The sequence below is a fragment of the Perissodus microlepis genome, chromosome 10 (assembly GCF_051167445.1).
Source record: "Perissodus microlepis isolate ML-2025 ecotype Zambia chromosome 10, ASM5116744v1, whole genome shotgun sequence".
In the NCBI taxonomy this organism is placed as follows: Eukaryota; Metazoa; Chordata; class Actinopteri; order Cichliformes; family Cichlidae; genus Perissodus; species Perissodus microlepis.
In genome coordinates this window covers 33,011,766-33,038,443 of record NC_140470.1, presented here as the reverse complement: position 1 = coordinate 33,038,443, position 26,678 = coordinate 33,011,766, and the positions used below count along the sequence as shown (strand labels likewise).

Sequence of the window (26,678 nt, the reverse complement as noted above, 5' to 3'; positions counted from 1 at the left end):
TCTGTTCAAACTCTGTTTAAAAAAATAAATAAAAACAACAACAAATCAATAAAGTTCACTGAGGAACTGTCCTCCTCGGCTTTGTCAATAAAGTTTGAAGCAGACGTCAGCAGGCCGACTGTCATGGCGGCGGACAGCTGCAGCTGGTTCTCGGCGTTAGCTGTGGGAGTTTCTCTGCTGAAGTGCTTCTTCATCAGCGCGTAGTGAGTCCCAAGTCTTCCTCAGTGTCACCGCGGTTATTAGCCAGCAGCACGTTAACGTCATTTCCTGTACGCGATAACAGTGAGGGGTCTGCGCGGGTACGTGCGGGAAAGTGTGCGCGGATGAGATCGTTTAGTTTGACTTGGTGTGAAATCCGAGTTTGTTTGAACTTGAACCCGAGCCGTCATCAGCTGCAGGCTGGGCTTCAGGGATACGCCGTTTTTCTTTAGAGCTTCGTTTTGGCGCTGCTTGATGACGTTTCACACAGGTGATTGACCGTACAGGTACACCCGGGATGCAACGGCCGTCATATTTAAGTCACTCTGCCGGGTCTACTGAGCTTTAATGAGTGTCAGGAGGCTCAGAGCCCGCGAACGTCTCATGAAGCGCAGTGCCGCGTCTGTGAGGACCGGACCACTGCGGGAAATCTCCCGATTAAAAACATCGCGCGTCTTTCTGTGAGCACAGCGGATGAATCGGATCTTTTTAAATAAGCGGAGTCAGTTTAAAACACTGAAACGTTCGGCATGAATCCAGCCCAGCTAACACCTCTGTGCTCTGTAAAACACCTAATAAAGGGGTCCACAGTGTACTGAGAGGTGAGCCGGTGACCTTTAACCCTGAAACATGTGACCTTTGTGTCCATGTGAAGTTAAGAAATGAGAAAGTGTTTGAGTACATTAGCTCAGATTGATCCTCTGACAGTTCAGGTGTTACTGACTGAGCGCACACCTGCTGTCCTTTAGATGAACGTGTGTATGGTCACTGTTGCCTCGGTGCAGGTGGTGCTCCTCAGGTGGAGGTCAAAAGTGTTTAAAGCTGAAGCCTCTATCTGTCCAGCTTGGTCTGTTAAACTGTTTTGTGTGTGTGTGTGTGTGTGTGTGTCTTCAGCCGGTCGACGGACTTTGAGGTGCACAGGAACTGGTTGGCCATTACGCACAGCCTGCCCGTGTCCAGGTGGTACTATGAGGTGAGGGAGGAGGAGCCCACACTCACCTGTAAAATAAAAGCACCTGTGGGAGGCGGTGGGAAAGCTCGCTGATGTTTCACGAGGCGGTTTCTCTCCTGCAGAACACGTCCGAGTGGACCCTGGACTACCCGCCGCTGTTCGCCTGGTTCGAGTTCGGGCTGTCTCAGGTGGCGCGCAGCTTTGACGCAAACATGCTGCAGGTGGAGAACCTGAACTACGCCAGCCCGGCCACGGTGCTGTTCCAGAGGCTGTCGGTGATCGTCACCGACGTGGTTTTCATCTACGCCGCCAGAGAGTGAGTGTGTCCCCGGGAAACAGCTGGAGCTTCTGACGCAGCTGTTTCCTGCGTCCTGATTGGCTCTGTCCTCCTCCTCCAGGTGCTGCAGGTGCGTTCGGGAGCCAAAGGGATCTCGGGACATTTTGAGCCAGCCGTCCTTCGTCCTAGCCGTGCTGCTGCTGTGGAACTTCGGCCTCCTCCTCGTCGATCGTATCCTGCAGCTCTGCCTGTGCGTTAAACTGCCGGCCTCCGCGCGGCTGCGGCGTGAACGCCACCCTGGAAACGTTTTTAATGCGGTCAGAGGGAAACGGAGCTGAACGCGTCCTGCTCAACATCCACTAATCTGACATTTAAAGAACAATTAGGTGTTTGTCATGAACTCTTTACAATGAACCAAGGCTGTAATCCCACTAATTACACCAAATCTATTTAATTTAAGGTGACAAAGTGACTACATTTACACGGAGCAATCAGTCAGACTCAGTGACGCAGCCTGAGCAGTGACGTTTCAGCCTGTGATAAAAAGCTCCATCGTCTCTATGCTTGTGTTGTGGATGTTGTGTTCCTAATGTTTTGGTCGAGTGCTGGTTTTTCCTTCACTCCCACCTCAGATATTCACTTCCAGTATAACGGCTTCCTGTTCGGGTTCCTGCTGCTGTCGGTGGCCAAACACCTGCAGGTACAAGCTGTGCTCACACTCAGCTGCCTTCATTCTGAGACTCTCTCAAAGCAGCTTAGCATGATTCACAGCTCAGAATAAGCCTCATTCTCTGTCTGAAATGAGCAGTTTTAGCTCCTCCCCCAAGTGGGTGGAGTATCTGTCCTCTCTATGTGACATCATACTGTTCCAAGAGTAGAAAAAAGTGATTGTGATGCATTGCCTGTGTGATTCAGTCTCAGCACCTGCAGGGGGCGCTGCTGTTCGCCTTCCTGCTCAACCTGAAGCACATCTACCTGTACGTGGCCCCAGCGTACGGCGTCTACCTGCTGAGGAGTTACTGCTTCACTCAGGACAACAAAGGTGAGGTCCAACCCATGGCTCCTCCTGCTGGTGTGAGTGGGTACTGCGTCTGTGCCGGACTACTGACCACGTGTTTATTTTGCAGACGGCTCCATCAGGTGGTCGAGTTTCAGCCTGCTGCGCCTGCTGGCTCTGGGCGCCATCGTGACCTCTGTCTGCGCTCTGTCCTTTGGCCCTTTCATCGCCATGGTGAGAGGTCACCGCAGTGTTTGTTTTTTTGTTTGTTTTGTTTTTTACTGAAGGTCGCTCGACGGCGCCATGACCTGACGATGCTCGTTTGCCTTTCAGGGGCAGCTCCCTCAGGTGCTCTCCAGGCTCTTCCCCTTTAAGCGCGGTCTCTGTCACGCCTACTGGGCGCCAAACATCTGGGCGCTCTACAACGTGCTGGACAAAACCCTGGCGGTGCTCGGTGAGGCTCCGCCCCCTCTGTTTACAGTACATTAAAACCACGCATCATGATGTGGAGGAGGCGGATGGAGGTCTGAGCGCTCTGTTTTTTTTCCTCCAGGTGTTCGCCTGAAGCTGCTCGAGGAGGCGGAGCTTCCCCTGGCGTCCATGACAGGCGGGTTGGTTCAGGAGTTTGAGCACTCGGTCCTTCCCTCCGTGACGCCCGCCGTCACGCTCCTCTGCACGCTGCTGTCCATCCTGGTGAGTCGAGCTGGACGCTGAGACCCTGAGCTGAACCCGATTGTGTTCACGTGTGGGTGTGGTCACGCTTTAACGCCCGATCTCCTCCTGTTCTCTGAAGCCGGCGGCGGCGTCCATCTGGCTCCGCCCTCGCGGTGCTCGGGGCTTCCTACGCTGCCTGCTGCTCTGCGCTCTGGGCTCCTTCATGTTCGGCTGGCATGTCCACGAGAAGGCCATCCTCATCGCCATCCTTCCCCTCAGGTGAGTGCTGACCCGTCCTGTCACATGATGATGTCATCAGCTGACGGTGCGGTTTGAACGATTTCGCCTTGTTTCTCTTCCCGCAGCATCCTGGCGGTGGAGAACAGAGAGGATGCTGGGATCTTCCTGATCCTGACCACCACAGGTCACTACTCCCTGTTCCCGCTCCTCTTCACGTCCGCAGGTAAACAGGAAGTAGTTTAATCATTACGTTTGCTCAGCTAGCAGAAACGCATGAGAGCGCCGCTCGCCAGGGGCTCCAGCGTGCAACAGACTCAACATTACTGCGTTTAGATGATGATGGTGTGTTTTTCAGAGCTGCCCTTTAAGGTGGCGCTCATGCTGATGTTCAGCATCTTCTCCTTCACTGCTCTCAGAAAGCTCCACAGGTAAACACAAACACTACTACAGTATCAGTGTAGTTACTACTTGGATACCTTAAAGTACTTTACTTTTAGTATTTTAGAAGTAATCGGATTACTCTGCCCTCAGTGCTCAGGGGTTTCTGCTCCATCCTCTGGAGGTCATCTACCTGCTGGGGTTGGTTGCTGTGGCGATCGCCTGTGAGGTTGTCTTCCCGCTGTCGCCGTGGCAGCAGAGGCTGCCCTTCCTCCCCCTGCTGGTGACTTCGGTGTACTGCGGCGTGGGAGTTTGTTACGCCTTCCTGCGCCTGTATGCCAGCCTGCTGCTGCGACGGGAGGACAAGCCTAAACTGCTGTGACACGTCGCGGGTTCGATCCCCAATACCTCTGCCTCCGAGCAAGGCACCGACATGACTGCTCACGGGGACGGGTGGCAGGAAGTAGCTGAAAGTGAGCTGAGGATGCAGCGGGAGGCGCTCTGAGACGTCCTCTGAGCAGCAGTGACAGGAGCTGAAGCTCTGACAGAGGCTGGAGCTGCGAGGAAGAACCTGACTGTAACTCCACCCAAAACTGCAGAAAGGGCGAGCAGCAGTGAGAGAGTCGTGTTGGTGCAAAGAACTCGAGTGGACCAAAAGCTGGACCCACAATGTTTTTAGCAGCTTTGTCTGATTGTTTAATAAAAAGATGAACAAATCTGTGTGTGTGTGTGTTGCACTCTGACTTTGATAAAGGGCCAAAGATTCAAACGTTGTTCCCGCAGCAGGTCTGAGTTTGGCATCCTGCTGTATAAGAACTCCTCGTTTGTGTATTCATTTGTCCAAAGGCACAACTACTTATCAACTACTCACAAAAGAACAGCGCTCATCTTTGATGAGGCAGAAACACGACAAGTTCAGTCAGTCCCTGTATGTATCTGCAGATTTACAACCACAGTAACATCAGCGCAGCTGAAAACTGTCAAAAACAAGAAACAAAACAAGTGACAGGATCACTTCAACATTCAAACATCTTTATATGCTAAAATATATAATCAAGCTAAAACATAATTAAACAGGCCTAAATGAGGCAGTGGTGGGGAGACCAAAAAAACAGGAACAGGAAACTTTAAACAGCTGATTCAGCACATGAACTGAATCCCCCACTACCAGGTTTTATGATATTTAAGCTTTAGCTAATAATCATCCACCCAGCAGGCTCCTGCGTGGTTCCTCAGGGGTTCCACTGGACTTACTGTAAATCAGAAGCTGGACTTTGGATTGCACGTTGGATTTGAAGAATAAAAACAACAAATCGGAGGTCCCCAGGCAGACCCCTTCACCTGACTCTGAATTGATTTTAATCATGTGCTTCATGAGAGACACAAAACCGAACTACTCCTCATCATCATCATTATCAGTAAGTCCATCCAGCTGCTCTGAGATTGTAAACAGCTGGAGTGCCATCGCGTTATTGGATCAAAGTACAAAACTTTATTGTTTTTGACATTTTTGCCAGCAAAGTATCGATAAAGGTTCTTAAAAAATGAAAACACAGTGTTTGGGTTTTTTATACATTCTTTAATGGGGCTAAATGAAAAGCACACAGTTTGCTTAAAAGCTTTATTGATGAGGCAGCACAATACGTGAGTGGTTAGAACTGAAGATTTCACAGGACACATTTTCACTATAAAAATCTGTTGCACAGTAGGACCTGTTAGCTTAGCTGGTCAGACATCCTCAGACCCTCCTGACGTGGTCACACATGTCACCTTGTAAAAATACAAACATTTAAAACATTCAATCGAGCGACCTGTCGCGCAAAACCAGGCCGGTAGTGTGCTTGGCCTTTAAACTCATAGCATATGTATTGCTGTGAGAGTCCACTAGAGGGTGCAGTGGATAAAGTGGTTTATAAAAAAAACCCCTCCTGATTCGTGCAGCTGAGCTGATCATTATGCTGACCGTGTTTTGCAAAAATCGATAAAAAAAGTTATGATTGATATCTTGTAGACTGTGCATGCAAAAGGTGGTTACTCAGTGTGCTGACACGTCCATCATCCTGTTATTATACCTAATCCGTCTCATTAACCTGCTCTCTTCTCTTTGATTTATTTATAGTGCTGACTGGCTGCAGATGAACCACCACACAGATATAAAGCCAGGGAAGGCGGAGCTTGAAGGTTGGCAGTTAGCGTCTTAGTCATCCTCCCTCACTGGCGTTACGTTTTGTTGCTTTTGTAGTTCTCTGTATTATGAGTTGAGCTGGGAGTTACCCACAGTCTTCAGTTTTTGGTTAGATAGGAAGCAGATGGTTGGTTCACAGCCTTCTTTGTCTTTTGTTTATCTGTTTTTCCTTTGAAAGTAACTTCATTTTCATTATTATAACAGCAGCAGTATGGTGACAACTCATATTAGGTTTTCTGTGTGCCTTTGAATTTGAAGTTATAACATGTTTGGGGGCTTGTCCGGGACACAGGACCTCTCATACCTTACAACACTGTACAGTCTATACAGCAGATGTCTTCCTGTTTAAACTCTACTCTACCCCAAAGGTTTTTTCTCCTGAAATGACCAGAAAACTTGTTTTTGATATACAGTTTTCATAACGGTGATAAAATCATTGGATATGTTGTATATTTGAGATTCCTCTGTTTAACTGTCCTCCACCCTTCATTAATGACACATCCTCAGGTATAATAATTCCACTCCAAAATGGTGGAAATGTGCGCCTGTTCACTACGTTTAACTGAAGACAGCAGGACATTCATCTACATAAACCTGCTGAAACTTTCAGTAGATTCAGAAGAAAGTGATCAGTGGGTAAAAACTTGTTTCATCTGTAGGTACTGTTACTGAAATCAGTGCAGGAATGAATAAAAGTGCAATTCCAACAATGGCCACTAGATGCCATCTCTGATTCTCATTCAAAAAGCACAATTTCATTGAGTCCTTTTTTGGTCTCTTTCACTAAATCTGAGTAAGTGTGCGGGTGCTCACATCTTCATTAATATCATGTTGAGGCTTTGATGTGTTAGCTTGGTTCACTGGGAGGAGTACAAAGCTTCTCTCTGAGAAGTAGAGCAGTAGATAGTGGCATACAAATGAGGTCAAGCATAATACTTGAGTAAATGTACTTAGTCCTCCACTGTGAGTGAGATGATAGGTTGTTCTGCCCTCAGGCGCCCCAGTTTGGTCCGGCCTGACCCGAGTGGACCTTTGGACTTGCCTGCTGCCAATTGAGCTGATGGAGCAGCTTTGGTCCCTGAATGCACCGCTTCACTCTGATATGGAAAGTGGATTGATCGACCCCACAGACTGTGTGTTAAACACATCACGGCTGCAGGATGTGTTTGAAACATTTAGTTTTGTCCTCAAAGACATGAACCTGTGTGGGGGTGAAAGATGATGAAGCCTCCTCCAGAGGAAGAATCAGATCCTTTGGCAGCATTAAGAGGATCAGCTGCACGGTAATCTCCCGGCTCACAGAGACAGCACTTTCTCCAAATCACTGTCTCAGTATTACAAAAACTATTAGCACACAAATCGCTCTAGCAGTATTCTCAGACATGGATGCATAGCCACAGTTCAGGTCCTTTTACTGTGCTGCTGTCTCAGTATTGATGGACTGTTTGCTTGCAGAAAGTGTAGCTTGATGCTTTTCTTATAGATCAAAGTCAGACAAATAAATCTGGGGAGAAAATCTTTGATGTTGAGATGTTGAAAAGATTTAAAGTTTTTCTGAAAGCTCGTAGTAATTGGAAGAATTATTACTATTAGTTATTATCATTATTATTATTATTGGTAGTTGTTTTTATTAATGCTGCTATTAAAACTCAACCTCAGGTATCTCAACTTTCTGATTCTCAGTCCAGCGTCAGTGCGACACATTTTCTAAATAGTTGAAGCAGAAATTAGCAAAATGTTGGATGAAATGAGGTTCTCTATGGCAAAGGAATATGAAGACCTTGTTCCCACTGCAGTGGTGTTGGTTCCATACATATAGCACATACAAGAGAAAGACTTGGTGGCACCACAAACTCCTGGTCCAGGGGGACCTACAGCAGGAGGGGGTTGGCAGATGCAGCTCACAGAGTCCATCATGACCTTCTTCACGTGAAAATCAGCCAGGCTTCCTCTCTGTAATGTTAAACCTGTCCAAACGGCCAATCACAGCTCACTACTTCCACGTTTCTCTCATTGGTTGTTCCCCGTCCGGCCCTCAATAATGATCAGTAAGACCGGCGTCAGGTCCATCAGGGTCTTCAGCATGTCCATGATATCTTCGTGGTCTTTGGCTCCGTCGATGAACTCCTCCAGGGTCAGCTCACCTGCAGGGTCAGAGGTCAGAATCCATAATTTAATAAACAAAATGCCTCTTAAACACAACACAGACCAAAATGGGGAAAATCTGCCCATCAATTATATAGTGGGAAGTCGTTTGGGGTGTAGGTCGGATCTTCAACTGTGTCGTTTACTAATTATTTGGTTGATTGTTGGCTGTCATGCGACTTTGGCCCAGATCTGGCAGAGAGGAGTTACAGAGTTTACTATCTGAGCTGGGCTCAGCTGTCCTCATTACCTTCTCCTTTCACATCAATCCTCTCAAATATGAGCGAGACGATTTCCTCGGGGTCGATGTCTTTGTTCCGTGTGATGTCTTGGATGGCCTGCAGATGGAGACACCAAGGACAAATAACAAGGTTCAATAAGTTTCTTAATCATGAAGATGAGTCAGCGTTCAGTAAAATAATCTCTGACTAAGCTTAACGTTTTGTATCGGTCAGTTTCAGGTTTTTCATAATTAGGGATGGGTACCGGTATCCCGTGCCATTATGGCACCGGTTGTGACATAAACGGTAGTAACCAGACTGAAAAGCAGCGCACATTTCGGTGCTTTTTTTCCCTGAGATGTCATACACTTTGGATTCTAGCCAATCATTTTACCTTTCCAAGGATAGTGGGCGGGCCCAGGTACGTACGTTCTTTTAGAGCAGAGCTACAGATTAAAAATGCCCAAGGCGAAGCGGTCAAAAGTCTGGCTGTACTTCACAGCAGAACATGCAAACTCAGCAGCCTGCAACAAGTGCTTTAAGGTGATACTGTGATACTGTCAAAGGAGGTAACACCTCGAATCTGATGAAACACCTGGTGACACATAGCGTGTTTTTAAAAGCCGAGAAATGCACCGTATTTGATAGCTTGCTGCGAGACCTCACACCGTGCACATCTACTGTGGGTGTGGTGCCTGTTATCGGACCCGGAGTTAGCAACAAGAACCCGAAGAGGAGAGTCCTGGCCCCTAGCCCTGCAGTGTAGCAGAAATGATGAGGATGATGATGGCAGCAGCAGCCGTTCTTCTCTGCGTGAGTAGTTTAATGTTGTTCGTGTGTAATTTACGTTGAGTAGGCTAACCACGTTATTACATTAATGCATGTAAGGTGAACTAGCAAACACCGTCGTAGTTACATGCGGCTGTCTTCTTGTTTGATGGCAGATGCTCCCTTCACCCTGGCCAAAAAGGCTAAAATGACCAAAGAAAAAGTGGGAAACAGCTAAACATGAGAGGTTTTTGGACAAAGTTTGTGTTTTTTCCATTGATTAAGCACTGCTTCCAGCCAAGAGTGATACCATATCTGCCCCATAGCTGCAGAAAAGGCTAACATTGTTATCTTTTTACAAAAAAACAGCTGAACATGAGAGGTTTTTGGACCAATTTTGTGATCTCCATTCTTTAAGCACCGGTTCGAGCACCGGTTCGAGCACCGTTTAAGCACCGGCACCGTTTCAAAAGTACCGGTTTGGCACCGGTATCGGATAAAACCTAAACGATACCCATCCCTATTCATAACTGCTGCTGCAGGGATCGCTCAGTCCAAAGAAGAAGAACCAATGATGTCACGAGGTTCTTCTTCACCACCATGGCCGGTGAAAGCCTGAAACAAACACGTGTTCCTGTCAGGAGCGATTCAGCTGTAAAAGATCAAAGAATCCACGTTAGGATGCAAACAGAGGACCTAGAGGGGGCGTGGTGGTCTCACCAGCTGTTTGCTAAGATGTTCATGTTCAGGTTGGAAGGAACCCTTTTATAATGCTAACTCAAATTTCGTATCTGACGAGTGAGCATTCGGCCACCAGTCTGGTTACTCTGCAGGGAACGACCAGTACTGTGGTTTAGCTCACGGTATCCGTGTCCGAGGCTCCGTGATTACCAACTCCAGAAGCTGAATCAGATGTTTCCGATGCTTTAAAGATATCCTGGTAAATGTAATCTTGTTCTCCATGTTCTCTGGTCCACGACTGGTCAGAATACAAAGGGAACGGCTTGTTCCACTTTCAGCAGTTTCCTTGACTGATTGATTGAGCTCAGAAGATTAGCAGCGATCTAAGTTCAGAGCTAATCCAGCCCTGTTCTCAGTGCTGCTGATTCAGGATCCATGTGGAGAGGGACGCTCTTGATTTCAGTCCAACTTTCCTGTAAAGTTGGAAATATTGCAGATGTCTAGTGTGTGAGTTTGAAACCAGTTTTCTATAAATACATAAACCTTTCTGTGGGATTAAGACCAAATGTAATTGCTGCACCGACCTTAAAAGACACCATGACACCATTTGAAGCTTTAAGCAATCGACGCGGTGTCAGCGGGATTAAACTGTCTTAAGATAGAAGCTGAGAAGGCAGCATTAAAAAGCTCAAAGACCGGAGAAGATTAAGCCTGTGTCAGCGTGGTGGTGAGTTCATTACCGTGAAGATGGTCTCCAGCTCTTCCTTGTCGATCTTTCCGTTGCCGTCCTGGTCGAACAGTTTGAAGTACCACTTCAGTTTCTGGTTGATTTCTCCCTTCAGCATCAGGCTGATGGCTGCGATGTACTCCACAAAGTTAATGTAGCCATCCTGCAGACACGAAGCAGGGAGTTAAAACCGCATCAGCGAGGGGGCGTTCAGGGACATCCTGTAAGATTCAGACCTCAGTTTTAATATGGACGTTTGTTCAGCTTCACAAAACCAAAGCAGAGCAAACGTGACAGACAGAGAGTCTGATGCTGTCGTTCAGCTGTGCAATAATTCTGCACATTAAAAACTGTAGGTTTATGTTACTGTAATACTTACAAGGGTTTTATGACCAGTTTCCACAACAGCAGCTGATTTAGAGTGACAGCAAAACTCGTAGATGAGACTAACAATCATCAGCATTCTTGGGCTGCACATTCACCGATCATCTGACACTGAATCTCAGCTCCTGATTGGTCAGACCGCAGCTTCAGTCCATCACGTGGTGCTCAGTTTGAGGACTCAAAGTGCTTTTTTCACCACGCAGGTTGGAGGAGCCCAGGATCGAACCACCAACCATCCACATTATAAAACCACCTCCTAAAGTCTCCACACAGAGCTCAACCATTCATGCCTCCAGGCCTCTGTGGGAGGACCTCTTACACCTGAACATCCATCCACCCAGTTCCAGCGTTATTGAAATGTGGACTACTTGTTGTAATAAATGGTTAAAATGCCTCCTGCTCTTTATATTTTACACGTGTCGTTGCTGCAGGCTGAAGCCTTTAATCCAGAGGTGGCAGAAGTACAGATACCCGGGTTTAAAAATACTGCGGTAAAAGCTGAAGAGTGAAAAAGTACCGAGTCTGAAATGTACTCAGAGTCAGAAAGGACAAAGCGAACTGAACCTTGTGCTATATTAAGAAAATAATAAAATAATTTTAGTACATGAGATCATTTACCTGGAGATCTCGTGCTGCCCTTCACCTGATCACAGCATCCTCACACACACACACACACACACACAGCTCTGTATGCCAGCACTGATGGAGCAGGAGGAGGTCCTGCCTCTCCCGGTCGAGCGAGCGCTCTGCACCACAGAGCGATTTTAACGTTTCCATGAAAGCTTTGAGTTTAAAGACTCGTGTTCACAGTATGAGCAACATTTCACACATGCTGACGTCTGGTTTCATGTACGATTTTCATGTTGACAAGAATCAACCTCCAGACTGAAACATGGAGCTGCAGTTCATCTGGTGTCCAGCAGGGGCAGCAGAGTCAGTCCCATAGACTCCCATGTTAAACCTGACAGCAGAATAAACATGTTTGCAGCCTGATACACAAACTGGTCTCTGTAGAGAACTTTTAAACTGCATTCAGGATTAAAGTTGGTATTATTAGAGGCGTGGCCTCTGTGACTGACAGGTGGCTGGTGGCACTTTGATGACATCATGTGACCAATAGCACGGCTGCTGTGAGTTTCTAGGAGTTTATTCGGACTGACTCTTACATGCAGAGATGTAACCACGACTACACCATCACCTACGTTAATATTTCAAAACGAGGGATTTCTGATTTGAAGATTCCTGTGGTCGCATAGCAACAGCTGCCCAGGCGACACACTGTCAACAGGTTTCTGTGTAAAACTTTATATTCAGCTTTGTATGTGAACATCAACCACAAGCTTCTATGTCCACTACTTTAAAAACATAGCCTTTAGATATCTGATGACTGGTTTTGGTACATCCTGTATCCACAGTCAGTTTTATCAAGCCCGGTCAGCATTATTGATTATTGATTGGGCTCATTCACAAGCTGCAGAGCTCTCAGCTCAGCCCTACAAGCAGTAGGTCAAGTTTTCTCTCATAAATCAGACGTTTTCATTTCAAAGCACGTCCCATGTAGAGTCTTTCTTTCTTTAATCTGAGCTTTCATGTGACCTTTAACCCCACTTTAGTAACACTCGTCTCAAATTGATATCAATGCCTCATAACTAGCTGTCATACTACCAGCCTGATATAACAGGTTATATGTCATTATTAGATGTTTTGGTCAGAAATAGACTAAATAAGGTGCAGGAAAGAAAATCAGCTCTAAACCCGTCGACGTGTCACTGCGGTCATAGAGTCAGATTACTTTTACTTTCCTGCAGAAGCCGCATCCTATAAACACGCACCCCGTCCATGTCGAAGGTGAAGAAGACCTGCTCCACGTAGCGGTTGGCGTCCTCGTTCATGCCCTTCAGGTTGAGCATGGCCTTCAGCTCGAACAGCGTGATGAGGCCTGACGGAGACTCCTTCATGAACTTGTTGTACCAGTGGTGCATGTCCTCTGCCAGGATGTCGTCCAGGCTCGAGCCGTGGTTCCCCATGGCGGAGGAGACCGAGGCCCGGTGCGCTGCTTGTTAAAGGCGGTCTGCAGTCCTGCGATCCTCCTCAGGACAGGAAACCCCACAGAAGACGATCAGGCTGCAGGCGGAGGCTCGAGGTGGCCCACATCCAGGCTGCCGTGACTCTGCAGGCACCGAGCGAACCTCAGGACTCTGTAACCCTCTTAGGTCCTGCAGGAAGAACCAAAGAAGCACTGAAAATAACTCCCTAATGAGATCACCACAGGGCTGTGCTGCAGAGGCCGATCCAGGACAGGTGCCTGCAGGAGGGCGGGATGGCCCTGGAAGCAGAATTATGTAACCGGCTCACCTGGCAGGCTGCGTTCACACAGAGAGGTTTCCCAACGTGATGCCCACGCAGGACGTTCCTCGCTGCTCAGCTGAGGGGATGTGCAGGCTCCTAGAAACCTGGAAAAGTTCAGAAACACACGAGAACCAAGGAGAAAGACGCCCACGCCACAAAACAAGCAGACCACTGAAGACCAAGACCAGCTGCTTCCACGGTGCAGGGATCCAGAAACGTCTGTGACTATTTTTCTCCTTCTTTCACACGAGCAGGCAGTGAAGAAGGCACGAGAACAGATGATTTCAAAGCAGTTACTTTGGTTTAGTTTCTTTCAAACCTCTGCTGTGTGTCAGTTTCTGTTCTGGAAAGTTTGCTTTAAGTAAGTTACCCATGGCCGTTTCCTTAATTATTCCACCCAACGCCTGAAACCACGGCCCGAGCATCAGCGGCCTCAAGCAGAGATGTACGGCGCTCTAATCAGATCATCCAGGCAGCGGCTCGACCTGCCGGCAGGTTAAATCAGAGCTGAGCGTCTCTGAGCCTCCACAGCAGAGACGTCCTGTTGGTCACACAAAAATAAACACAAAATGTAGTTTCTGGTCACTTTGACCTGATCAGTGAGTTTCTCCTTAAACTCATGGATGTCATTTTTGTTTAGTCTCTTTATCATTGTTGAATCGTGACCTCTGACCTTAGCTCAGACATGTGAAGCCTGCAGGTCTTCTTCTGGGTTCTTCTCTGAAGAGTAATTTTGGTCGACCGGTCACTCCTGGGAAGGTTCACCCACTGTGGGTTTTCTCCCACTGTGGATCACTGGAGTCCCACAGCCTTAGAAATGTCCCAGTGACCCTTTCAGACTGATGATGTCACTGACTCAGCTGTTTCTTTAGATCACAGCAGGACGTGTCTGAGATCTTTGGCCTGCTTCACTTTGTCACACTGTTTCACATCACTGAAGGCTCAGATGTGAAGATTAAATCTGGCCCGAGTCTTACTGAGGTTGGTCAGGACGTCATGTTCATCATCTCATCGTACCTGATGTGATTTCATGATGGTCTCTAAATTTTGAGAGGATTTTTTTTTCTTGTGTTTTGACCTTGAAAGTTTTTACCTGCTGCTGAATGAGCGTACGAAGTTCCATTAGTTTGTCATTATTATCAGGAAGTCCTAAAAACTCCCTGAAAAGCCTTCAGTTAATCCAAAATGCTGCAGCAAGAGTCCTGACAGGGACTAGAAAGAGAGAGCAGATTTCTCCTGTTTTGGCTTCCTGTTAAATCCAGAATTCAAAATCCTGCTCCTCACATACAAGGTCTTAAATAATCAGGCCCCATCTTATCTTAATGACCTTGTAGTACCATATCACCCTATTAGAGCACTTCGCTCTCGCTCTGCAGGCCTACTTGTTGTTCCTAGAGTATTTAAAAGTAGAATGGGAGGCAGAGCCTTCAGTTTTCAGGCCCCTCTTCTGTGGAACCAGCTTCCAGTTTGGATTCAGGAGACAGACACTATCTCTACTTTCAAGATTAGGCTTAAAACTTTCCTTTTTGCTAAAGCATATAGTTAGGGCTGGACCAGGTGACCCTGAATCCTCCCTTAGTTATGCTGCAATAGACGTAGGCTGCCGGGGATTCCCACGATGCACTGGGTGTTTCTACACCTCTCTGCATTGAATCATATCTGTTATTAACCTCTGTCTCTCTTCCACAGCATGTCTTTATCCTGTCTTCCTTCTCTCACCCCAACCAATCACAGCAGATGGCCCCGCCCCTCCCTGAGCCTGGTTCTGCTGGAGGTTTCTTCCTGTTAAAAGGGGGTTTTTCCTTCCTACTGTTTCCTCCTCACACGTTGTGTACCATTGTAATAGATTAACTTATTGTTGATTTGGAGTACTACGATGAGTCTTTATTTGTAAAGATAAAACTTTTTAAAATACAGTTAAAAGTCTCAAATTTCTACTCTGTACTTCACCAGAGCCCAGTGGGCCAGACTTGTACAGCTGACATCCACCTTCATGTGTTTAACACCCCTGATAAGTTTGCATTATCAGGGGCGTGTCCTGTTTGACTGACAGGTAGCTTCCTCATCGCGCTGCAGCTGTGAGGATGTGATGGAGGAAACGTGCAGGTTATTTTCTCACGGAAAAATCAGAAGTCATTAGCAACTCTTTATTTCTTTGAGCACTGCCAGATAAAATAAAACAGAGCAGATCATCATTACGGTAGCAAAAGTATTTTAATTTCATCATCAGAAGCACTTTGTGACGTCACCGCCTCCTCAGGCTGCGTTTCGCCATCCAATCAAAACCTCGGAGGTTCCCAGAAATCAGTCAAACCTAACGAGGCTTCGAGGGTTCCCTCACAGCTGTGGCTTTAAACACAGACACAAACCACTCATCATCATCATCATCATCATGGAAGGCAGCACACAGTAAGAACAGACAGGTCACAGTATATATGGCTGAACAGGAAGAATGCAGTGTTGTGGTGTGGAAAGGCGTTGAGTGGACGGTGGAAACGAACAAGCTCGGCTGGACCTTCGCACGATTGGCCGAGCGTCTTCGCTCATTCGCAGATGGCGGGCGGCGCCTCAGAGTTTCTAAATATTCGCCTCCTGAGCGTCTGCAGGCCTCTTCAGTCAGGTGTAGCTGATACGGGGTTTCTCTCCCAGCACTCCAGGGGCTCGTCGACGTGTGGTCCTCATCGGGCTGAGCTCGTTGCCTCCTGCGGGGGAAACGTTGCAGTTTTTCAGCTTGAAGTACATGTACACAAAGTACACAGAGTACTGCACTGATGTCACTCTGGAAGGAGAACAGGTACTTTACCTCGCTCTGTTCTTCTTCTTTGCCGTCTGTCAGTGTAGCGTCTTCGGTCGGGTCCTGTTTCGGCGTCTCTGGCGACCTCGGCTCCTCCTCCTTCTTCTCTGATGATGATGGTGCCTCCTCTTCCTCTTCTTCTGCAGACCCTTTCTCTCCCTCCTTCACATCACCGTCGCCGCTCTTTGGCTCTTCCTCTTCATGAGTTTGGTTTTTCTTAGGAGCTGTTGGGGCGTCTGTTTGATCCTCCTTCTTGAACACGTCACCCTCACTGCCCTGCTCGCCGTCCTGCTCGCCGCCTGCTGCAGTTTTGTCAGCGGGGTCAGTCGTGGAGCTCACCTGTGTGTCTGCTGCGTCTTTGGCCTCCACCTCTCCACTGCTGGATGTCCTGTGGCGGCGTGATGGCGGACGGCGGCGGATGGAGTGGCGAGCTCTGCCCTGGAGGAGAACCAAAGGGTGATCAACTGAGTGTTTAGGCTGGCCGGCGCAGGTATTTACAGGTCACTGAATGCATCACATGAACGCCTTGGAGGGGTCTCACCTTGTTGATGCTCTGCAGGACCGATCCCTCCGCCACAGTGGCAGGTTCCTCAAAAGAGGCGGGGCCTTCCGTTTCAGTTACAGGAGAGGTGACGGGGCTGGTGGGGGTTGCTGAGGACGAGGGGGTTACTGAGGTAGCAGGTGGGGCGGAGCCAGGGGAGGGCAGGGGGAAGTTGAGAGGCAGCATCCTGATGCCAGGGCTCTTCATAGGAGGACCCGTGGGCGAGAGCAGGAGTTCAGCCTGCAGAGTGATGTCAGAGTGATGTCAGAGTGATGTCAGAGTGATGTCAGAGTGATGTCGGTGCATGTTTACACCAGCAGGGGGCAGCAGAAACCTGCTGGACTCACCTGGATTTTCTCAATTAGACCAGAGTTCCTCTTGACTTTGACAGGTGACGTCGGGGCACCTGCAGGAGGCTGACACACACACACACACACACACACACACACACAGGTGCGTTTGTTTCGTAGATCTTCATGTAAATGTGGAGACCAGACGAGGAGCTCCTCGGGAACGTGACCTCAGCTCTCGATTGTCATGTTTAATTTTTGTGCCTTTTTTCCGTCACCACACCAGAAGAACGTGAAACAGTATAAAACTAAAGTGTTCAGTCACAGTTCGTGGATTTTCTTTGACAGTATATCCCATCATGCTCTTGAGTTACCTCTGAAGGGTGCGTGGACTCGAGCAACGACGATTATTGGCTCAAACTTAAATATTACAAACAGTGCAACTAAATTGCAGATATAAAGGCCCAGTTTACAACAACAGACACCTCGAGGTGCTGATTGTTGTAGGAAAGAGACTCTGACGATCAGAGCAAGCACTTGGCAACAGTGGGAAGGAAAAAGTCCCATTTAACAAGAAGAAATGTCCTGCAGAACCAGCATCAGGATCTGTGTCTACTTCCTGTTTGTATCGAGAGTGACGAACTGGGCGGCTGCAGTGAAGAGAGGATGCTCCACCTACCTATCTGTGGTCACGAGTCAGTGACAGGGAACACAGCGGAGTTTCCCCCACAGGTCGCAGGGCTCAGCCTCGGAGAAGCTGCGACTCCTTGGAATGAAAATCAGCCGGATGAGGTGGTCTGGACACCCAATCCGGTGTAGTCTGCGTTTAATATGGCTTTTGTGTTGTTAACATGTTTAATGTTTTGTATTTTCTTCTATTTAATCTCAAAAAGCTCCTAAAACAGTCAGTGATCACTGTTGACCTCCCTCGGCTTTTATTACCGCTAATCATTTATTTAAGCTCAGTTTTTAAAACCTTAGGATGTAACTCCAGCCCAGCCCATGCAGCAGTATATGAATGACTAACCTCGTATTGTGGATGGATTATCTCAGTTGTTCTCCTGCTGAAGTTTGGTCCTTTTACAGCATCCTGCCATGCGATTACGTTTGTTCCTGACCACCGAGAACACTCACGTTAACTTTTATCGAGTGGAAAAAAGTTAGCTTGTTTATATTATGCTAACATAGCTGTGTTGCTAGCGGTCACGTAGCACATCATTATATACCAGCTAGCCAAACTTCAGTAACCCTACAAACGTCACTGCTGTTTAGTTTTCTGTCTTCATTTATGTTGGAAGTGATAACAGAGCTGTACGTTTGAATTTGTTTCCAAACCCCGCAGTCAGGACATGCTATATTGTATTTAGATAGAAGCTAGCGAGCTAACTTCCTGCTAACTTCTAACTCTGTTAAATGTCATAAATTCCGTTTTCATGGATGCCTGGATGTTAAACTCAATTGTTACACCTGGTAGAGCAGAACGCTGATCATTTTGTCAAAGATGAAAGACTTTAGACAGTTTTTAACTCTCAGTGAGCTGCAGTGTTGTTTGATTTATGGACCTGCAGGAGTTTAGGCCCAGACACGGCTAGTGACGTCAGACTTAAAGACCGGATCGGCTCTGATTCAGGTCTATGACGACCAAACCACGGAGAGGACGGAGCACGACACTAAAGTCGCCATCGACGGTGGTTATCAGTGAAGATGTTTGAGGTGTTTTTGTCTTTTTCTGCTTCCTTTGCAGAGGCGCTTCACACTTCCTGAGCCTGGTTCTGCCGCAGGTTTCTTCCTGTTACAGGACAGTTTTTCCTTCTCACTGTCGCCATGTGCTGCTCTGAGGCGGCGGCCTGATTGGTGGAGTTTCTCTGTTTTATTGTGATTTAAGACTAAATAAAATAAAAAATCAGATGTATTGAACTAAATAGTTTTGTCATTTTTTCTGAGTCATAAATCAGTAATTTCATCATTTTTAACTGTTTCCTGCCATTTGTGTTGTTTTTGTGTTTGTGTAGTCTTTGTTTTAACTGAACCTTCACACATCAGTGCCCCACATCAGGCTGGCTTTGAACATGTTTCAGGGGTCTTCATCGTTTTGTCATGTTCCCTAATCTCATCTCTGTCTCACCTCCTGCTCGCCTCCCTGGGGTTTGGACAGCTGTAGAGTGCGGGGCGGTCGCCGTCTGACCGGCTTCTCCTGGTAAACGACAAAAACAGCAGTTAAAAAAAGACCATTACTCCCAGTATGGACACCTGTCCTAAAAGGTTGCCAGTTCGATTCCCTGAATCAGTCAGATCCTATCACCATGTATGAGTCTGATATGAGTTACTGATTCTTCCCGAGTCCATAAATCTGACTGTTTCTAGCAGATGATAGCAGGTCTGCACTGGACGTGTCTACGTCCTGGTGTGTGCAGCGTACGTGCCGGCTGTCGTCACACTCACCTGTTCGTTCCCGGCGGGGCTTTGTGGCGGAGCCGCACCTTTGAACCTCCTGGCGAGTTCAGCCACGGAGCGCTGCGACGTAGCCTGTTCCTGAGGACGGAGAGGAGAGACCAGGTGAGCGAGCAGGTGAAGGCGGTGATGATGTCAGTAACGATAGACACGAGCGATGTGTCTGCAGCAGATTTCATCGTGTTAAAGATTTTTAGGATTGGAGTTTGTCTCCGTGCGACGCTTCGTCCACTCTGAGGTCATCACGCCCGGATCTTTCCTCTGCGCGCTGCAGCAGGACGGACGGTAAGAACATCTGTCCTACCTGCAGCTTTCAAATGGTGAACTGACAGGTGTTGAGGTAAAGTCAACGCGTCACTGCTCACTGATGAGCCGTCCAATCACGAGTCTGTAATCTGAGGAAGGTGTAACTTGGTATCCTGATCATTTTGGTTCATTTATTCCTGAGAATAAAAAGTGAGGAACTGGAGTCGGCTTTAGACCCCGCCCCCACAGAGGCATACGTAAAGTAGTGCAAACATGATTTGTGGGAGCTGTGGAGTCCGTGTGGCAGCGTGTCAGCAGCGTAACCGTGTTAGGATGGAGGCGTGTCAGCTCGTTCGCTCAGAGGATGAAGAGCCTCGGGCTGTCTGTGGCGCCGCCTCGCTGGTGTTTCCTTTAAAGTGACTCAACTCGTTTCCAAACAACAGGAAGTTAAAACTGAGACGTTTCTTTGATTTGTTCAAACTTTTACAGTCAGAAACTAAACTCGCTCGTCCGTCCATCACAGTCGCAGCTCGTACGACTTTCAGTTCTTTTAGGGGCTTTTGATCCTTCAGTCCTGATAATAGTTTGTGTTCCCGGGCTCAGGTCTGCCTACAGACGCTGCAGCGTCTTCAGTCTCATCCTGCTTTCATCTGTGCTCGGTAACATAAATCTCCCTCCATCGTTTTCATGTCAGTTTTACTGACAAAAAGGTGAAAACCTCTCACACCAGAGACTCTCCATCTCAGCTTCTACAGGCCTCAGTTAGCAGGTTAAAGGTCAAAGTTCATGCCAACAAAACCCCAGCACAGACTGGGTCTGTTTCTTCTACAACAGATGAGACCGAAGTGGAGATGTAGCACGTTTCTACTCTGTCTGAACACACCTTTATTTTTCTATGAGCTCTGTCTATCACATGGATGCATGTGGAGCAGCTTGGGGTTAGTATGTTGCCAGCATGCAGACTGGGATCAAACCACCAACCTCCTGAGTACCAGTTGACACGCTCTACCACCTGAGCTACAGCCACGTCCATGAAGCCCAAACCAAACACCTCAGACGAGCTGTCAGCCGATGGTCTGAGTGAACTCCTCCGTATACTAAAGTCCAATCTGTCCCACAGCTGAAGCTGGGACCAGATCCAAACTTCAACAGAACGACTGAAAAAATGAAGAACGGAGCTGCTGCAGAGCTCAGAGAGCCGTGCATGAATGAATGCTGCAAGCCTTAAAGTGGGCGTGGTTTCTTGGTCACATGGCCCTAAACTTTATTTATGAGCTATGTTTTCAGTTTTAAAGTCACGCTGTCGTCAAACCCTCGTGTTTTGCTGGATGATGGTTACTTTGAGACTTTGAGTTGCAGAGATTCAGTTGATGGTTTCGTGTTCCTGCATTAGAGAACGCGCCCACGGTTCTTCAGCTCAGAGGAATGTTAAAAGCTTTAAAAATAAATACACGCCGACATGCGAACAGCAAGAAAACACCCACTCTTCACGGACGACGCGTCGATCCTGGCGGTGTTCCGTTTGACTGACAGCAACCAACAAAAACACAGTCCTCAAACAGGGAGATGGGACTGCCTGTCCTCACAGAGCTGAAATACACATGGGTCCCCACAAAGGCAGATATTCAGGGACACACCAACACAGCTGTTGACGTGTGGTTGATCCGGGCTGAAGGCCTCACATTGCTGACATTCAACAGATAATGAAATCACATCGCCTCAAGGACACACACACACACACACACCCAGACACACACACACGCCCTCTCAGAGTCGTGTGCATTGTTTCCATGGTTTGTGTTTGACCCATAAACTGAAGTTAGAAAGTGATGAAAAAAGCAAAACAGCCGTTAAACCACTTCCTCTTTGCTATTGTGTGTGTGTGTGTCTGAGTGTGTGTGTGTGTGTCTGAGTGTGTGTGTGTGTGTCTGAGTGTGTGTGTGTACAGCTATGGGGCCCATTGGCAGTTATTGAACCTTCAGGGCTTCGATGGTCTTCTGACTTCATGCAGAGTCCCAGACGTCCTTGAAGATGAAGGTTTTACATCTTCTGCTAAAACTCTGAGGACTCTTCATCATTTTCATCGTCCACTCACTGTGACGTCACCCACAGGTGTCCTCAACGGTAGTTTCTTGGTGGCTCCCATGTTTTATTCTTTCGCAGCAGGAAGTGACCATATTTGGAAAAGAAGGTGGAGTCCTAAGTTATCGGAGGATTACGTCACTTTTTGAAGCGTATGTCACTGACTTTGTGGCTCAACGAGTGTTTTAGATGTTTCCATACAAACAAAACGTGATTTGACCGTTGTATTCTCGCCTGATCACTTATGTTATTGATTCCTTTGATCACAATAGGAAGAACCACGTGTACAGTTTGGAGAATTAGTTCTTGCTCAGGGAATGACTCTGTAATCCAGCCGGGGTGGAGGCAGCACATAGGATGTGAACTGCAGCGTGCACCGTCACCTTTAGTGTCAGTGGTTACAAACAAATGCTTTTCACCACCAGCCAACATCCAGCTCCACCTCGAGAGCTCTCAGACGTCGAAGTACCAAAAACTGCAGTTCCCCAAACATCCAGCGGGGACTCCAGTAATCCTCAGCTCGACAGCATTTAAAGCCTTTCTATTTCTCCCTTTCATAATATCATATTTAAATTTCAGTAAGACTTAAAGATTGCTTTGTCAGGGGCGTGGCCTCTTTGACTGACAGGTGGATGGAGACAAGGCGGCTGTAGCTGCTAGCTGTCTGCTAGCTTCACCTCAGCTAACTGGACTCTCTGAACCAGACCTCTGTTTGGGCTGTTGGGCGTTTTTAATGATGTCATGGGACCAATAATATGGCTGCTGGGAGGTCAATGTACTAACAGAGCGTACAACAAGTCTGAGCTCCTCGCCACCCTCTCATCTGAATATGGTCACTCCCTGCCCAGAACAACAACAACATGATGGCGGCTAAAATGCTTTCATACACAACATGCAGCTGCACTGGGACCATGTGCAGGTGAAGATGCTCTGAGCACAGAGTCAGTAATCCAGCCCTGATGTCAGGAAGGCCTACGTGACTCTCCACATCCTGTGAGGACAGAGCAGGCTACGGTTCGTTCTTAACTGATAACTATTTTTAAAGCAGAGATAAGTTCTGGGCCTTCGTGGAATCGTACGAGCGAGCTTCAGCAGACGTTCAAACAGAGCTGCAGTTTGCACACGCTCAGTGCACGCCACCTCACCGAACCTGCAGGGTTGTCACTGTGTCAGTAAAGCCAGAATGAGCAGAAATATGTGGACGCCACACTGGCCGCCTGCTCAGAGTCATGGCGAAATTGCAGCAGTTCCTTTTAAAATGTTCACTCTGCAGTGTGCTCGACTTTGATCTAAACTCCACTGTGATGCAGCAGAACATACACACACACACACACACACACACACACACACGTGTAAACCCAGCAGCAGCTGAAAGCAAAGTTTGAGAAGTTTTACCTCCATCCTGCTCGTCGTCTCTCAGCCGCCTCGCTTATGTCGAGTATGTGTGAAAGAGAGAGAGAGCCAGCCTGCAGGTTAAATATAGAAGCAGAGTCATTTCAGAGAGAGAGAGAGAGAGAGAGAGCTCATGTTCTGTCACATGTTCATCACCTCGCTCTGTTTCTGATCGTCCTGCAGCTTCATGCCCATCAATTAAACCTGGTTTAATTCAGCTCATGCTCATTAACCTGACGTCTCTGAGCTCGGTCTGCACGATCGTTACATTTAAACCTGTGAAACCGCTGAGCACTCAGAAGTGGAAGACTTTTGCTCACAAACACTGTTCTCAGTTAGAGTTTACAAATGAAGAACTTAAATCTGTTTCACAACAGAGTCGCTACGAAACACGACACAGTTATCTGATCACATCAGCTCCGACTGCTTCCTGCACCCACTGTGTTCTAATTATTTCCTCTGTGAACATTACACAGCTGCAGCTTGATGGCTAAACCGTCTTTAAGCATTAATTACTGTTTGCAGTTTTGTCATCATTAACACTTTCTTCAAATGTTTTTGTGGATTTTTTAAAAATAAAATCTGACTACAGAAATGAAGCTTTTAAAAATGCATTCCTCCTGATCGCCAGCAGGGGGCGACTGCTCTGGTTGATGGGAAAATGAGCGTCCTGCGCAGTGAACTCTCTCCTGATCACTTTATGGTCTCGCTCTCTGGCTTCAGGTCTGATGCTCACTTTGGAGATTACGGTCCTATCAGAGTCACAGAGGAGCAGGAAGTGGAAACATTGGGTTGGAGTGGTACTGCCTTATGATTGGCAGGTACAAAAGGCACCAAAAAAGCAGACAGTTAGCAGCTACAGCTGCCTGCATCGCCATGCACCTTTAATACAAAAAGGCCACGCCCCTAATAATGCAAACTTTACCTTTACAGTGTGTTTTCATTTTCACCATTATATGGATTATAAACTGTATCCAACTGAGTTTTGTTTTCTTACCCACTTCAGCTACACACCTGTAGATACGGAGGTCGGGATAGGACAAACATGTTTTATACAGCCAAGAGGAATGAAAACCCGCTCTCTGTACTCTGTCTAAATTTACGCTGGCCGGTGAGGACCCGGAGAAACATTCGGGGTTCTTCTCTATCTGTGGAAGGCTGTTTACCTCAGCTGTCAATGCTGCGTGACGGCTGGAGTTAATGTATGCTGAACCGTTGGAAAGTACTACTGTTAGCTAATTTTACCATCTTTTAGCTGCTGTTAGCTGCAATTGGTTTCTGTTAGTCAAAGCTGAACTAACATTTTTGGATGCTTAGCTCAGACTGCATCAGTTTGATGGACAATATAATTACACACTAATCCGTGTATAAAATGTTTGTTCTATTAAACAGGCTTAAAAATTGACTGAATGTATCTGTAACAGAATCTAAACAGTTGTTATGAAGGAGGAAATTATCTACGGACACCAAACCAGTTTCTGTATCCGGCTGTAAACATGTTTATTTCTTTAAAGGTTGAACATGGCAGGCAGCTCTCGCCTCTGTACAGGATGCTGATTGGATGTTGCTGAGCAGGTTGATTAGCAGGTACCTGAGTCTGTGTGGTGCCTTCGTTCAGTCTGTGGAGCTGCTCGACCAAATGTGCTCACCTCAGGCAGCTAAAAGTCGAACTGTGGGGTCAAAGTGCAGGTGCTGGAGTCAAGAAATCAGAGTGAGGTCACCAAACGTTTTGTTTACGGCTCACATTTCTGCTATCGAGCTAAGGTTTTGTTTAGGGTTTTTTTTATTCACTTTTTACAATATTGAATTTCATCAATAATTTCAGCCTTTAAGAAAAGAAACACCAATAATAATGTTTGTGTTCCATCTCTGACTGATATTTATTCATATTTTTAGCATGTTTGTGTCAGTTTGTCGACCACAGCCTGTATTTTTGTGCATCTGTGTAAACAGAGGAAGCTGCAGGACGTCTCCTCGGCTCTGAGAGGAAGTTGGGTCACTCGAGCAGATATTTCTTCTCTCATTTCTCCTTTTTTGTTTCATCAGTGCTGCCTGAGCTCTTTGCATCACAAGAGAAACCCACGCCTGTGGTGAAGCTGAGGGTGGAGCAGAGAGGAAGATGCTCTGACATGATTTTTTTCAAAGAGGACTCGTTTCCTCCTGCAGCCGCCATCCAGGCATATGAAACCGTGTTTCCATGTTCAGGACAAACAACAAAGGCCTCAACATCACACTTACTACAGTGTTGTTTTCACTGCATGTCACCGTATCTTCAGACCAATCAGCTTTGGCGGTTTGAGCACTAAGCGGAGACACAGGACGTGGTTGGAGGGGAGGGGTGAAGCAGACAGGAAGACGTTTTATGAAGGAGGAGACCATATAAGGTGAAAGAGACGCTTGCGGAAATGTGACCAAAGAGAAGTTACTCAACCTCAAAACCTCCGTCGTTACAACAGAAAGCGCAGACGTTTCAAATCCAACCCCCGAGAACACGAGGCGTTCACTGACCTGCGGCCTCCTGGTCTGCATCCGATGCACTGATGAAGAACTCGAGGTCCTCCTCAGTGAATACATGTCTGTGCAGAACTCTGGTGATCAGACTAAAGGTTAGCGAGTGCACAGTGAATCAGAGCCACGCTGTGGTAATCACAGTAAACCTGGGGTCAGTGGTGTGGATATGCTGGGAGCCCTCTGCCACACTTTTACAAACCCTCGGTAATGAAAAGGTTAAACTGCCACAGAAGTTCTTGTAGAAGCAGCAGAGCGTCATGACGGAGGAGGACTTCTTCTTTTAGGATGTCAAAGACGTCTCAGCTCTCTAAAACCTCCCTGAAGAAGACACCCTGTTCCTCCCATACCGCCTTCTCATCATCGACACATACACCTCTCTGCATTGAATCATTATCATCCTCCTCAGCGTCCTGTCTTCCTCCCCTCACCCCACCCGGCAGAGGGCCTTCCCTCCCTGAGCCTGGTTCTGCTGGAGTTTTCCCTTCCTACTGTCGCCAAGCACTTAATCGTGGGGCATCATCTGATTGTTTGGGTTTTCCCTGTATTCTTGTGGAGTCTTTACCTCACAATACAAAGCGTGCGAGATTGGGCTGGGGATGATTGGGATGACTTCCATTGGGCAGAGCGTCATTTCAAGCTGCTTTCCTATTGGCTGGTTGTTAAAGGCGGTCATGCTGCCATCTTTAATCAGAACACCAACATGTCTGGCGTCATTGAAGGTGGAACCTTGACCTGTGAAAACTTTCTCCCTCCAAAAGGCTTCTGAGAAATCATCCGGTGGCCATTTGATGCATTTAGGGAACACCTGTAAATCGTAGCCTTTGGAAAGTCTAATGCTTCTGTACAGGCTGTGCTGCACTTTTAATAAAACTGAAGACGCACGTGAAGCCCCGAGTTGGTGACAGACTGCTCTGTGCTGCCCCCTGCTGGTTAAACACTCGCCTGTCCCTCAGATCAGTGAACTGATAAATGGATTAATAGATTATTAAAGGTGTTTCCACTCATCTATTTTCATGTTCTTCCACAACGATGAGAAAAAATGAAATAATCTGAAATAATAAATGCTGTTAGCACAAAATAACCCGTTTGTATGTTATCAGTAGATAAAAGACTACATCAGGAATGATTCAAAGTTATTCTAAAGGTCATTTATGACTCCAAATTGACAACCAGCTTCATTTAAACAGGCCGAACAGACGCAGGTGTGAACGCGCC

General features: G+C 47.2%; 3 protein-coding genes across 5 annotated transcripts; 1 reads left to right on the top strand and 2 right to left on the bottom strand.

Annotated features, from left to right (window-relative positions):
- Nucleotides 1–40: 40 nt before the first annotated feature.
- Nucleotides 41–4,412, top strand: alg8 (ALG8 alpha-1,3-glucosyltransferase). Of its 3 annotated transcripts, none has more exons than XM_084941164.1 (13): nucleotides 41–203; nucleotides 1,093–1,171; nucleotides 1,273–1,466; nucleotides 1,549–1,658; nucleotides 2,060–2,127; nucleotides 2,343–2,469; nucleotides 2,555–2,658; nucleotides 2,758–2,878; nucleotides 2,978–3,117; nucleotides 3,218–3,357; nucleotides 3,444–3,541; nucleotides 3,674–3,746; nucleotides 3,850–4,412. In XM_084941164.1, the coding sequence occupies exons 1-13, from the start codon at nucleotides 124–126 to the stop codon at nucleotides 4,076–4,078; spliced, it is 1,563 nt and encodes a 520-aa protein (XP_084797290.1). In that variant the 5' UTR covers nucleotides 41–123; the 3' UTR covers nucleotides 4,079–4,412. The 3 variants fall into 3 exon arrangements, with proteins under 3 accessions (XP_084797290.1, XP_084797292.1, XP_084797293.1); XM_084941166.1 differs by lacking the exon at nucleotides 41–203 and adding an exon at nucleotides 304–469; XM_084941167.1 differs by lacking the exon at nucleotides 41–203 and adding an exon at nucleotides 496–800.
- Nucleotides 4,413–5,254: 842 nt separating this feature from the next.
- guca1d (guanylate cyclase activator 1d) lies at nucleotides 5,255–13,053 on the bottom strand. The gene is made up of 4 exons (XM_084941238.1): nucleotides 12,640–13,053; nucleotides 10,437–10,586; nucleotides 8,277–8,364; nucleotides 5,255–8,025 (listed from the first exon to the last, which is right to left on the bottom strand). The coding sequence occupies exons 1-4, from the start codon at nucleotides 12,832–12,834 to the stop codon at nucleotides 7,892–7,894; spliced, it is 567 nt and encodes a 188-aa protein (XP_084797364.1). The 5' UTR covers nucleotides 12,835–13,053; the 3' UTR covers nucleotides 5,255–7,891.
- Nucleotides 13,054–13,722: 669 nt separating this feature from the next.
- dub (duboraya) lies at nucleotides 13,723–26,614 on the bottom strand. Its single transcript, XM_084941206.1, has 8 exons — nucleotides 23,109–26,614; nucleotides 22,956–23,026; nucleotides 19,224–19,313; nucleotides 18,907–18,975; nucleotides 16,839–16,907; nucleotides 16,492–16,731; nucleotides 15,960–16,388; nucleotides 13,723–15,858 (listed from the first exon to the last, which is right to left on the bottom strand). The coding sequence occupies exons 2-8, from the start codon at nucleotides 22,959–22,961 to the stop codon at nucleotides 15,835–15,837; spliced, it is 927 nt and encodes a 308-aa protein (XP_084797332.1). The 5' UTR covers nucleotides 22,962–23,026; nucleotides 23,109–26,614; the 3' UTR covers nucleotides 13,723–15,834.
- Between the last annotated feature and the right edge of the window lie 64 nt (nucleotides 26,615–26,678).